Source organism: Bos mutus, chromosome X (assembly GCF_027580195.1).
Source record: "Bos mutus isolate GX-2022 chromosome X, NWIPB_WYAK_1.1, whole genome shotgun sequence".
Classification (NCBI taxonomy): domain Eukaryota; kingdom Metazoa; phylum Chordata; class Mammalia; order Artiodactyla; family Bovidae; genus Bos; species Bos mutus.
The window spans coordinates 102,381,121-102,395,227 of NC_091646.1; the positions used below are offsets into that span (position 1 = coordinate 102,381,121).

The 14,107-nt window shown below is 38.7% G+C and overlaps 1 protein-coding gene across 1 annotated transcript in view; it reads right to left on the bottom strand.

Moving 5' to 3' along the window:
- The window catches only part of IL1RAPL1 (interleukin 1 receptor accessory protein like 1), a 695,400-nt gene that overhangs the window by 39,632 nt on the left and 641,661 nt on the right, over positions 1 to 14,107 (bottom strand). The window contains exon 7 of the mRNA XM_070366609.1: positions 12,975 to 13,120. Coding sequence (XP_070222710.1) covers positions 12,975 to 13,120 — 146 coding nt within the window. The remainder of the gene's footprint in view (positions 1 to 12,974; positions 13,121 to 14,107) is intronic.

The window sequence follows — 14,107 nt, forward strand, 5'->3', positions numbered from 1 at the left end:
CCTAACGTAGTTCACAATTGTTTATTTCCACTAGAAATTAAGGTTTCTAATTAATATATGGTTGATATGATTAAGGGTGCCAGAGATAATAAGGGAAATGATGTGTGCAAGGACATGAAAATGTATTTTTGGGTAAGAAAAGGCATGAGGTATGGAGGTGCATTTTTGTTGGAGAAATAAAAGCAATTTTTGTCCAACAGTTGATTATTTCAAAATAGAAAAGAGATCAAGGGACAGACTAAACTGGACACAGAAATTTGTAGAATTTTTCTGAAGAAAGGATCTTGGGAAAAAAATTGTATGTGTGATCAACCTGGCTAAGATTGGAATAAAGTTAATCATGTGAATGAATTTCAGCATCAAAGTACACTGCCTACCTATGTTCTTGTCGTCTAGTTGCTAAGTCATGTCTGACTCTTTGCGACCCCATGGACTGCAGCACACCAGTCTCCTCTGTCCTCCATTATCTCCCAGAGTTTGCTCAAATTCATGTCCACTGAGTCAGTGATGCTATCTAACCATCTCATGCTCTGCTGCCCCCTTCTCCTTTTGCTTTTAACAAGCAGTGGTAAACAAAGATTTTCTTTGTCATTCATGCCATCTGTCTATAAAAATAAAAATCCAATCTTTTATCTTCATCAGATCTTTGACTATTTAGGAAAAAAACTGAGATTGTTCAATATTTATAAGAGCTAACTAACTTTCTGTATTTGCCTGTGAAGTCTTTGTCATTTTGATTAAATAGATAACTAACTATAGCGTCACAGTGACCTGTGACCCTGTTTGAAAAAGTGTTTTAAAATCTTTTGAAATTTTTGACAAACTTCCCTCAAATCAAATTCAAATGAAATCTTATTGACCTGGAAATAATTTGGGGGCTTTCCAAAAGCCCCTGGAATACAGCAAAATATTCACTTTCTCTTCTAATAAAAGACAGATATGAAAATAATTAGGCTTATTGAGTAGGCTAAATTTCATGGGAAGCATTGTCAAATAAGTGAGATAAATGTTCTTCAGTTCAGTTCAATTCAGTCACTCAGTCGTGTCCGATTCTTTGCAACCCCATGAATCGCAGCACGCCAGGCCTCCCTGTCCATCACCAACTCCTGGAGTTCACTCAGACTCACGTCCATCGAGTCAGTGATGCCATCCAGCCATCTCATCCTCTGTCGTCCCCTTCTCCTCCTGCCCCCAATCCCTCCCAGCATCAGAGTCTTTTCCAATGAGTCAACTCTTCACATGAGGTGGCCAAAGTACTGGAGTTTCAGCTTTAGAATCATTCCTTCCAAAGAAATCCCAGGGCTGATCTCCTTCAGAATGGACTGGTTGGATCTCCTTGCAGTCCAAGGGACTCTCAAGAGTCTTCTCCAACACCGTAGTTCAAAAGCATCAATTCTTCCGCACTCAGCTTTCTTCACAGTCCAACTCTCACATCCATACATGACCACAGGAAAAACCATAGCCTTGACTAGACGGACCTTTTCGGCAAAGTAATGTCTCTGCTAAATGTTCTTTGGGGAAACGTTATTATAAGTGCTCTAGAAATTTATAAAATTTTTAAAATTCAGATATGTCCTTGTACAATGTTATTAGTCATAATTCTAGTTATTATTTTAAAATTTTATGTGTTACAGAAATAACCAAATTTCCTCTTCAATTGCATTATAATGACTCAGATCTTTAACCATGCCATTTTAAGTCTTTTGTCATTTACAGGAAATTATAGTGTTACTCTGATGCTTTTGCAAACAAAGCAAAACTTCAACTTCAACTGCAAGAAGATCCTACGGTCCAGTTCAGGCGCTCAGTCGTGTCTGACTCTTTGTGACCCCATGGACTGCAGCATGCCAGGCTTCCCTGTCCATTACTAACTCCCAGAGCTTGCTCAAACTCATGTCCATCAAGTCGGTGATGCCATCAAACCACATCATCCTCTGTCGTCCCCTTCTTCTCTGGCCTTCAATCTTTCCCAGCATCAGGGTCTTTTCCAAGGAGTCAGTTCTTTGCATCAGGTGGACAAATATTGGAGATTCAGCTTCAGCATCAGTCCTTCCAATGAATATTCAAGACTAATTTCCTTTAGGATGGACAGGTTGGATCTCCTTGAAGTCCAAGGGACTCTCAAAAGTCTTCTCCAACACCACAGTTCAAAAGCATCAATTCTTCGGTGCTCAACTTCCTTTATGGTCCAACTCTCACATCCATACATGACTACTAGAAAAACCATAGCTTTGACTAGACAGACCTTTGTTGGCAAAGTAATGTCTCTGCTTTTCAATATGCTATCTAGGTTGGTGATAGCTTTTCTTCCAAGGAGCAAGCATCTTTTAATTTCATGGCTGCAGTCATCATCTGCAGTGATTTTGGAGCCCAAAAAAATAGTTTCTCACTGTTTCCCCAGATATTTGCCAGGAGTGATGGGACCGGATTCTATGATCTTAGTTTTCCGAATGTTGAGTTTTAAGCCAACTTTTCACTCTCCTCTTTCACTTTCATCAAGAGGCTCTTCAGTTCCTCTTTGCTTTCTGCCATAAAGGTGGTGTCATCTGCATATCTGAGGTTATTGATATTTCTCCTGACAATCTTGATTCCAGCTTGTGCTTCATCTAGCCCAGCATTTTGCATGATGTATTCTGCATAAAAGTTAAATAAGCCGGGTGAAAATATACAGCCTTGATGTACTCCTTTTCCTATTTGGAACCAGTCTGTTGTTTCATGTCCAGTTCTAACTGTTGCTTTTTGACCTGCATACAGGTTTTCTCAGGAGGCAGGCCAGGTGGTCTGGTATTCCCATCTTTTGAAAAATTTCCCACAGTTTTTTGTGATCCACACAGTCAAAGGGTTTGGCATAGTCAATAAAGCAGAAGTAGATGTTTTTCTGGATCTCTTGCATTTTTTATGATCCAACAAATGTTGGCAATTTGATCTCTGGTTCCTCTGCCTTTTCTAAATCCAGCTTGAACATCTGGAAGTTCATAGTTCATGTGCTGTTGAAGCCTGGCTTGGAGAATTTTGAGCATTACTTCGCTAGTGTGTGAGATGAGTGCAATTGTGCGGTAGTCTGAACATTCTCTGGCATTGCCCTTCCTTGGGATTGGAATGAAAACTGAGCTTTTCCAGTCTTGTGGTCACTGCTGAGTTTTCCATATTTGCTGGCATATTGAGTGCAGCATTTACACAGTGTCATCTTTTAGGATTTGAAATAGCTCAGTTGGAATTCTACCACCTCCACCAGCTTTGTTCGTAGTGGTGCTTCCTAAGGCCAACTTGACTTCGAATTCCAGGATGTCTGACTCTAGGTGAATGATCACACCATTGTGGTTATCTGGGTCATGTAGATCTTTTTTGTATAGTTCTTCCGTGCATTCTTGCCACCTCTTCTTAATATCTTCTGTTACTGTTAGGTCCATACCATTTCTGTCCTTTACTGTGCCCATCTTTGCTTGAAATGTTCCCTTGGTATCTCTAAGTTTCTTGAAGAGCTCTCTAGTCTTTTCCATTCTATTGTTTTCCTCTATTTCTTTGCATTGAACGCTGAGGAAGGCTTTCTTATCTCTCCTTGCTTTCTTTGGAATTCTGCATTCAAATGGGTACATCTTTCCTTTTCTCCTTTGCCTTTAGCTTCTCTTCTTTTCTCAGCTATTTGTAAGGCCTCCTCAGACAACCATTTTGCCTTTTTGCACTTCTTTTTCTTGGGGATGGCCTTGATCCCTGCCTCCCGTACAATGTCACGAACCTCTGTCCATAGTTCATCAGGCACTCTATCAGATCTAATCCTTTGAATCTATTTGTCACTTACAGTGTATAATAGTAAGGGATTTGATTTAGGTCATACCTGAATGGTCTAGTGGTTTTCCCTACTTTCTTCAATTTAAGTCTGAATTTGGCAATAAGGAGTTCATGATCTGAGCCACAGTCAGCTCCCTGTCTTGTTTTTGCTGACTGTATAGAGCTTCTCCATCTCTGGCTGCAAAGAATATAATCAATCTGATTTTGTATTGAGCATCTGGTGATGTTTATATGCAGAGTCTTCTCTTGTGTTGTTGGAAGAGGGTGTTTACTATGACCAATGCGTTCTCTTGGTAAAACTCTGTTAGCCTTTGCCCTGCTTCATTTTGTACCCCAAGGCCAAAGTTGCCTGTTACTCCAGGTATCTCTTGACTTCCTACTTGTTCATCCCTGTTCCCTATGATGAAAAGGACATCTTTTTTGGGTGTTAGTTCTAGAATGTCTTGTAGGTCTTCATAGAACTGTTCAACTTCAGCTTCTTCAGTATGGAGCATAGACTTGGATTACTGTGATATTGAATGGTTTGCTTTGGAAACGAACAGAGATCATTCTGTCATTTTTGAGATTGTACCGAAGAACTGCATTTTGGACTCTTTTTGGACTATGAGGGCTATTTCATTCTTCTAAGGGATTCTTGTCCACAGTAGTAGATATAACAGTTATCTGAGTTAAATTCGCCCATTCCAGTCCATTTTACTTCGCTGATTCCTAAAATGTTGATGTTCACTCTTGCCATCTCTTGTTTGACCACTTCCAATTTACCTTGATTCATGAACCTAACATTCCAGCTTCCTATGCAATATTGTTCTTTACAGCATTGGACTGTACTTATATCACCAGTCACATCAATGACTGGGCAATGATCCTTTCTAAAGATCTTCTTTAGCTCAGTTGGTAAAGAAGTTCCTTAGGACTTTTTGACAAACATAGGTTTCTGATAATTTTCAGATGATACCACTGAACTGGGTAAGAAAAAATAGAACTCTAATGGAAAAACTAATGGCTTTACAAAACTGCTAACAGAAGACAAGATCAACAAGAGTTAATCACATGGGACTGAACGAACTGATGAATATGATTATAATTTTATGACTCTTTTGTCTGAAATATTACTGCCTTTTTAATCTTTGTTTTCCAGATATAAGAAAACCTTTGATCTTATACCATGACTTACAGTAATTCAGTAAATTATATCATTATAAGCAGAACTGAAACATTTATATTTTTCTCCCTGCCTGATCCCTCCAGAATTCAGAAACTCATGGTGAATACTCTTATTTTCAGGGCATTATAGTTATATTTTGTTCTTGTTTAGTTGCTAAGTCATGTCTGACTCTTTGCAATGCCATGTACTGTAGCCCAACAGGCTCCTCTGTCCATGGGATTTTCCAGGCAGAATACTGGAGTGGGTTTCCATTCCCTTCTCCAGGGGATCTTCCCAACCCAGGGATTGAATCCATGTCTCCTGCATTGGCAGGCGTATTCTCTACCACCTAAGAACCAGGGAAGCCCATTATAGTTATATTTATATGAGTTAAATAAGAATTTCTTCTCCTTAGAAGAGGATGCAACTGGAAACCTGTTATATTACTAAAGTTTTGACTGGAATGTCGTACTTGAGATATACAAGTATAGACTCAGATATGACCAGACAGCTTTAAGGAACTAAGGTTGACTTTGTGGAGCTGACAAAGCCCTTGGAAAAACAGCTAGGCACCTTGCTCACAGTGTTCCCATCAGCCTTACTATGTGAGTAAAGAAGGTCATTTCCTGCAGGTGGAGAAACTTTAGGATATTTTGGGGACCTCAAAAAGAGAGCAATTCACCCAAAACTATAGGTATTATAGGCAAGCATGATGGCAAGTCTTTTGCTGGGCTTCCTCACCTCGAGAGAACATTTAAAAGTTCAATCTGGAGATTCCTTACTGAAAGGTAACCATTCCATTCATCACATTTGTGTGATGATGTACAAGTTAAAGATATAAGAGAGAAGTACAGTTAAAGATCTTTATTCAGAATTTAATGTATAGTTAGGAAAACAAACAAAATAAAGACTTCCAATGACTATGAAGGGAAGTGAAGTGTTAGTTGCTCAGTCGTGTCCAACTCTTTCTGACCCCATGGACTGTAGCCTGGAGGCTCTTCTGTCCATGGGAATTCTCCAGGCAAGAATACTGGAGTGGGTAGTCATTCCCTTCTCCTGGGAATCTTCCCAATCCAGGGATCGAACCTGGGTCTCCTGTGTTGTAGGCCTATTCTTTACCGTCTGAGTCACTAGGGAAGCCCTCCAATGACTGCGTCCATATATAAATTAAATACTAAGAGCTTTGAACCACATAATTAATTCAACAGGAATAATAAAAATGGAAGGACTGGTTTTATTCAGGATCATTCCCTTTTTATTCATTACTTGAGAAAAATGCTAATCATCAGCTAAGGGTGGTCCTTTCTTTCCTAACAAAGATGCTGCTTGGATATTCCAATTCACATTTAGGAAAACTGAATAACCAAAATAACTGAAAGGCAAAACTATAGTATATAACAAATATCCATGCTGTAGCTGATCAGGAAAAACTGGGATCGACAGACCTTTGAAAAGATATTTCACAGCTGAGGCAAAAATAACTTGGAGTTAACTTTACTTAAATCATACATTCTGTATTTGAGGAAATAGCTCAGAAGTTTAGTTTTCATGCCTGTAATTTTGGTGGCTGTCAAATAACCTCATTGGGATGTCCATATCAAGAAATTCATCAGCACAAAAATCACTAATACTAGACAATTTGGGCTCCTGGCATTCATAATAGGCTCCGATGTAGTTTTTGCTTGTTTCTTTGCTTTGGTGTTAGTTATCAAGAAGAAGAAAAAAAAAGAACTGGGGTCAGCTTACATGTCTTATGTAATTGAGGAGCAAAGAAGCAAGAAAAATGTTACAGGATAGAATAAAACTCTGACTACCAGATCTTATCCAAAGAGAATCTGTTAAACCTGATGGCTCTCATTTGGAGATGCTGCAGTGACATAACTAGAGTTCTTTAATGTTTTGGTATTGCATAAGCAAAGAAGAGGGATAACATATGACCTCTCAAAATATGTCTCTTTGGTATAAAGATAATTTAAGGCTGATCATTTTTAAGAAACAGCAGACACAGGAGAAGCTCTAAAACTCCAGTAGAAGTTACTCTTTGTAAGAGATCTTTACAGTTATAAAAGAAATCTTCCCTTGTAAGGGTGTTTCCCTTCCTGTACCAGGAGGAGGATGACTTTCAATCTCCAGAAACTCATCAATGGAGAAGGCAGAGGCTTAAATCTGCATAACAACCACGCCCATCATTACTGTGCTTTTCTTGGTCACCTCCCATAACTGGCCTCCCAGGCTCCCCAACTCTTCTTTTGTCTTTCCTGGAGATGGTATTGAAGGTGCTGGCTTGGGCCATTTCAGGGGGTTACTCAGTTTTCCTGGCTATTCCACATGTATTTAGGAGGAAGATATGTTAGTAAATTTATGTTTGCTTTTCTCCCATTAATCTATCTTATATAGCCAAGAACCCACTCGTTGTGACCCCATGGACTGTAGCCCACCAGGCTCCTCCGTCCATGGGATTCTCCAGGCAAGAATATTGGAGTGGGTTGCCATTTCCTTCTCCAGGGGATATTCCCGACCCAGGGATTGAACCAAGGTCTCCCACATTGCAGGCAGACGCTTTAACCTCTGAGCCACCAGGGAAGCAATTAAGAAGGGTAGAGGGAAAATTATTTTTCCTTCCAAACAGCAACAACTCAAAAAAATGACTCTTCTGTGTATGCCTAGTGAAGGACTGGGAAGCCTGGTGTGCTGCAGTCCATGGGGTCACAAAGAATTAGATACAAATTAGTGACTGAACAACAACTCAGTTTTTAATGGTCTTTTTAGGAAGATGCAGCCGTATAGAGAAGTAGGAGGTTTTGATGTCTGGGCAAAGTTTGGCTTTTCAATATTTTGAAATCAGTGGTCAAAGATGTTAAAGGATGAGCCCCAAAAGAGCTTGATACAGTTCTATTGTCTCCCTGTATCTTGCAGCAAATAAATGCACGAGGTAAATACTAACAAGGATGGTGGCACATATTACAAAAGTGATCCATTATATGAAGGGATAAGGAGTCCACTGGGTCTAAATTCATCTGGCTTTAAAACAATGTATCCTAAATGATATGCATGTTAATTATGTTACTGAAGATATTCCAAGGACTAGGGAGTTAGAGAGCAAGTCTAATTCCCATGGATTTCACTCTTTGGGGGGCTTCCATGGTAGCTGAGATGGTACAGAATCTGCCTACAATGCAGGAGACCTGGGTTCGATCCTTGAGTCGGGAAGATCCCCTGGAGAAGGGAATGGCTACCCACTCCAATATTCTTATCTGGAGAATTCCACTGACAGAGGAGCCTGGAGGTACAGTCCATGGGGTCGCAAAGATTTGGCCATGACTGACTGAGCGACTAACATACACATACCTTCTAAAAACAAGTATTTCCTGTAGTAAGGAGCTAAAATTTGAGCTTCCTAGGTGGCTCAGTGGTAAAGACACTGCCTGCCAATGCAGAAAATGTGGGTTTGATCCCTGGGTCAGGAAGATCCCCTGGAGGAGGAAATGACAACCCACTCCAGTATTCTTGCCTGGGAAATCCCATGGACAGAGGAGCCTGGTGGGCTACAGTCCATAGGGTCACAAAGAGTGGGACAGGACTGAAGTGATTTAACACACACACTCTTCGGAGGGACGGAGAAAGGGAAAGGGAGGGAGATTTCGCATCCAAGTTAAAATGGGTTTGAGGAGGAATAGAAGAAAACTAGATGTTTATCATTATTAACTAGTGCTAGTCTCTGAGACAGATACTTTGCCAGTTTCCAAACTACTTCATGATGAATGAATTGCCATATTATTGTAATCAAGATATCTAAACAATTCACAACAGGACTGTTAATGAACATTCCCTTTATGTGACAGTTTCAAAGCCAAATGTCCCCTAGAAGCACAATTCTACATTAGAAATGCTTAATATCAAAGTAGTTTAAAAAGCAGATGATGGCATTTCAAATTATATTGGTTCTGATTTCCTGATCATTTAATTTTATGAGTGCCAGGCACATAGTAGGTTTTTAACAATTGCCATTAAATGCATGAATAAATTAATGAAGATCTCCTGTAGGACAGCACATTCAAACTAAAGTAAATCTATTATAAGGAAAAATATAGAATCAACAGAGCAAAATTGCCAGTGCTAAAGCTGACCATTTTAATGAAAGATAAATTAGATGTGAGGGAATTTTTAATGAGACATGTTATTGCTGCATCCTAAATTATCCAGATTATCACATAGTTGGAGTAGAAAAATCATGTAATAGCTGCTAACATGGTGATAAATATGTCAGACACTGTGATACATATTGATACACACTAAGTTTATTCCTCGTAGCTGCTCTATATGGAAAGTACTATCATTATTCCCCATTTTATACAAGAGAAATTTGAGGCTCACAGAGAGTATGGGATTTGTCCAAGATAGCAAAGCTAGTATGCAAAGAGTGGGTTTTGCACAGACAGCCCTACTCCAGAGTCCACACCCTTAAATATTAAACTGCTTGGCTCCAGAGAGTAAACACGCCCACACTGTGAAGTCATCCAGAATTAGAGTGTGGACAAGGAACTCAGAGAATGAAAAAGAAACTTAGGATGGCCTGGTGAGTGCAAGAGTGGCTAGGCCAAAGTCAGAGCACAATGATGCTGGGTATCTGTCTGGAGAATTGCTTGTGCTAGGGACATGGAAAACATACAAATGATGGACAAATACAAGATTGGGGTTTTGGAGGGAAGCTGAAAGTCAGTGTTGGATGCATGGTCAAATTGGGGAGCAGTGATTAGGAACCTAAGCAAAGGCATCTGGGTAAAAGGTTCAGAGACTTACATAGGGAGTTCAATTCAACAGGCAATGGTGGAGACAAGAGATAACACAGAAGGAAATGTATCTACTCTTTGCTTCGGTTCTTTTTGGGACAAGGATCTAACTCTCAAGCTTCTCAGGCCAGGGACTAGAGTGAGGAATAGGGCGCAAGGAAGTCATACACTAATGTGGCCCATTGGCCATTGTTTTATTCTATGACCTAGTTCTCTGTAGAGCATGTGACATGACCCTAACTGTCCCAGTACCTTCCCTGGCTGTAGGAATCAACAACCCTGAATATTCTGAAGCAAAAGTCGAATTTCCTAGTAAATTTTCAGCCAGTTTTTGTGGAAATTAGATTTTTTTAAAGAGAAAAGGCTGGCCCAGAATCTAGCCTAGCTCAATCCTAGCTATACTATTTATAGTATTGTCTTGGCATTAAGGACAACTCAGCTGATAACAGGAGGTGATAGCTCAAAGAATCCGCAACACCCATTGGAGGGTTCTGACATCATTTTTATTATGTTAACAATACTCAACTAAAGGTAACAGTGGAGGAGGAAAAAAAAACTTAAGTTATTTTGGCAAGGTACGTCCTGGCAAGTTTACTTGTCAGAAGAATGGATAATTACTGCCTTATGAGATCTGTATTCATCAAATGCTTTAACATATCTCTCTATGCAAGTTTTAAGAAGAAAGACTTTGAAGGCCTGTAAGATAGTTAAGGGATTTATAAGTCAACAGCAGAAGAATATGATTCACAGTAACAGCTTCCAGCTCTTCTCTGAGCTTTAGGCTTCTGAGCAATACAGTCAGTCATCTTGGTCATTACACAATTGCTATCAGGTCCCAAGTGCTGTGCCTTCCTTGAGCTTCTGAACCTTTCAGGGCTGGGGAACTTGTAGTTAAGGCATCTGTAAACCAGCGTCCATTGTTTTTTCCCACAGATGGTTGGGATAGATCATTCCACATGCTGATAAGCCTCTCCAGGGCAGGAGATGTCTGACTACCATTGTGAATTGATGCCTCATTTGCTGCAGCTCCCTTAAAAGGAAGGTGAACACTAACTTTAATAGGGGCTTTTGGAGTACATGACCTTGAAGGACACTTTCTGGCTTTAGCTTTTATTTTACTGAAGATAAAATGCTGGTGGCATAAATACATATTTGAGAAACACTGTGGAAGATGTAAGTATTGAAGAGTGCTCTAACACTGCCCACCACTTTCTTCTTCATGTTTAGGAAATCAGGCAGTATTGGAAAAGTTTTTTCAGACGATTTCCTTGATTCCTCAGTCATTTATGTTTGTAGTACCGGAAGCTTTCTTAGCTATGGGCAACTTAACCTTAGGCCACACATGCTAAAAATAGCCTGGCGGTGTTTGACCCTTCCTGACCCTTGAGTGCCTGTCTGCTAGATAAGAGCTTTAATAGTTGTATCCTCCTTGGAAATGATCCAGCTTCCTTCCTTCTTCCTATGATCTCTACTTAACTGTCACTCCCACTTTATCCTAAAAAGAAATAAACACCATTAAAGCCAACAGATTTTTAGATGACCCCTCTATCTTTTCTCTATTACCTTCCTTCTTGAAGAATAATTCAGACTCTGTAATTAGACTCTTCAATTCAAAAGAGTGATCAGAATGGTGAAAGTATTTTATCCACATAAAAGAAGAATGAATAAAAGGAACTAAAGCTGAATCTATGGAAGTGAAGGCCCAGAAGGATTATGGGGACTGTCATCAAACTTTTGAAGGGCTATTTTGGGAAAGAGAGATTAAAAACGGGATCATGGGGTAGATAGTGAAATAGGAATGTTTTCTAATTGTTACATTTTTCCAAAGATAGAACTGGCTTCCTGGAGGAGGAACATGATCCAGTATAAGCCGACAGATCACTAGGGAAGATGTTGATGAATAGTTCAATTATACATCTAGGCTACTTCCAACCCTGGGAATATTTTTGTCCTTTTATATGTGTAATATTTCTACTTTAAGTCCCTTCATTGACTGACAAACAATCAGACTGCTTACTAGCTGCTGCTTATCTTTTCCCTCCATTAACATCTCCCCAAAAGTAAACTATTTGAATATTACAGTCACCTTGACAACAGAGGTGTCTATTTTAATAGCTTTCAGTAACATTATTCAAAGGGAATCTATTTTCCAATAAAGTCTTTGGCATTCTCTTTCTCTTCCAACCTCAAAGAGTTTAGGATGAAACATGTGCTTTGAAATTAAAATCACTGTAAATTTGCTGAGTAAGAGAATGTTTTCACTTAGCATAATGTAGAAAAAAATTTTTTTTCTCTTGTAACGTACATGAAAAAATTTCACCAACAAAAAGGCATGGCTCAAATTTTACAATCGTCTATAATTTCAAACAATTCAATATATATTTATATATATATTTTAACCCTGTGTGTAAGGTATTGGGGTTGCTGTGGAATCAGATTTATTGTAGCCGATGTTATACTCAACCAAAACATACCTTACTTAAATTGCTAATGATGAATAATAATTGAAAAATAATTCACTAGTGAATTATTATTAATCATGGGAGGATATTACACATGTAAAAGTTATCTAAGGCAGAAAAAAATAATAATGAAGTAAAATGGGGACTCCATTGGATGTAATTTGTACACTCAAGGAACAACCTTTCAATTAAGAGCATAATCTTTGACTTAAAACTCTCTTGGTTATTTTTAATTGGTTTGCTTACTTCTAATATTATCAATAGCATTTAACTAAATACTTCCTGTGCATAGGCTCTGTCCCAAGCTCTTCACACTTAGTGTTTTTTTTTCATCTGTAAAATCCACTAAGAGTTGATATTATTATTTTTCCCATTCCATATTATCAGGGAACTGAAGCTTAAGGAAGTTAGATATCATTCCCAAGATTATATAGCTGGTATTAAAACAGAGAAAGGGGGACTTCCCTGGTGATCAAGTGGTTAAGACTCCCCACTTTGATTGTAGGGGGCACAGGTTTGATCCCTGGTTGGGGAACTAAGATCCTGCATACCTAATGGCACAGCTTGAGGGAGGGGAAGAAAAAGGAATCTGAATATCTAAATTTGACTCCAGTGCCTGAGCTAGTCACCCATCCACTGTGCTATCTGCTTTGATGGCCTTACTGTTAACGTAATTGTTTTATTTGGAATAAATTTATGTAAAAAAAACACAATTTTTTTTTACCTTCCAATTATTTCACTTTCATTAAAGGTTAAGTCAACTACTCAAACTTAGAAGGTTACACTCACCCCGTTTGTGAAGGAGAACACTGGCATGCCGACGTCCATTTCCATTTTCAACATAACAGGAGTAATTTCCCAAGTCACCTTCTTCTACAGAGTCCACAATTAATGAGATGGAAACTTCCTGTTCCCCAAGATGCTCCTTGAGGATTCTAAAATATAAAGCAAAATGAAACAAAAAACCCCCACACAAACATACACACACATGAAAGAAAAAATTTTAGGTGAATCTGATATGAAAAAACCTACAGCATCTGTGCTTCAAATTTGGTCATGGATTGATGCTATCTTAATTAAATTATATCATGCCCTTTTCTTTTTCACTTCTAATAAGGAAGCTTGTCTTTGTGGATGCTAATGAAGTTGCAGTTAATTATCTCTCTTAGCAGGACAATCACACTGTCATAATAAAGAGGTGAGAGAGACCTTGAAGAAAAGTTTACAAATTGCTTTCCCTTTAAGAAGAAATATGATGTAAGGGTGGGATAAGAAATTCCAATGTCTTAGGCTGGAGGACTAATTATCTATCAGGTTAATTTTAAAGAAAGGAAGGATAGAAAATTTCTGAGCTATTTTGACATTTCAGTTGAAACCTCTAGCCTGGCATTGTTTTAAAAGGTACAAATCAATTCCTATTTTTAGAGAAATATGAAATTACAAAACTATAGACTAAATGTTCTGATGAAGCATTTAATTCTGACATTTAAAATTCACGGTAGATGCCCACTAACCTCACTGTCAAGGATTTTAACAATCTTTTTAGAACAAATGGAAAACTTCAAAGTAGGGCTCCCTTGCCATGCTCACCAAGTTTCCACCTTTACTCTCCCACCCCCTTGGTAACTCATGCTTGCACAATACTTCCTCATGAAGAATTAAAGAAAAAAAATACCTTTCTAGAACATTCCCTGAGCACTCACAAAAGTAGAGAAGGGGAAAGTTAGGAGGTTTATTGGTTATTGTCCTATAACCTTAGCATTTCAGAGTATATGAGTATAAGATAATAGTGAAGTTTTAAACATGAAAAATGGCAGAGGAGCATTTTAGTATGTATTGAAGAATTGCTCATCTGGGCATTTCAGAACCTGACTGCAATGTTATATTCCTGGGTATTTGTTGCCAGGAAGAAAATTCCAGTA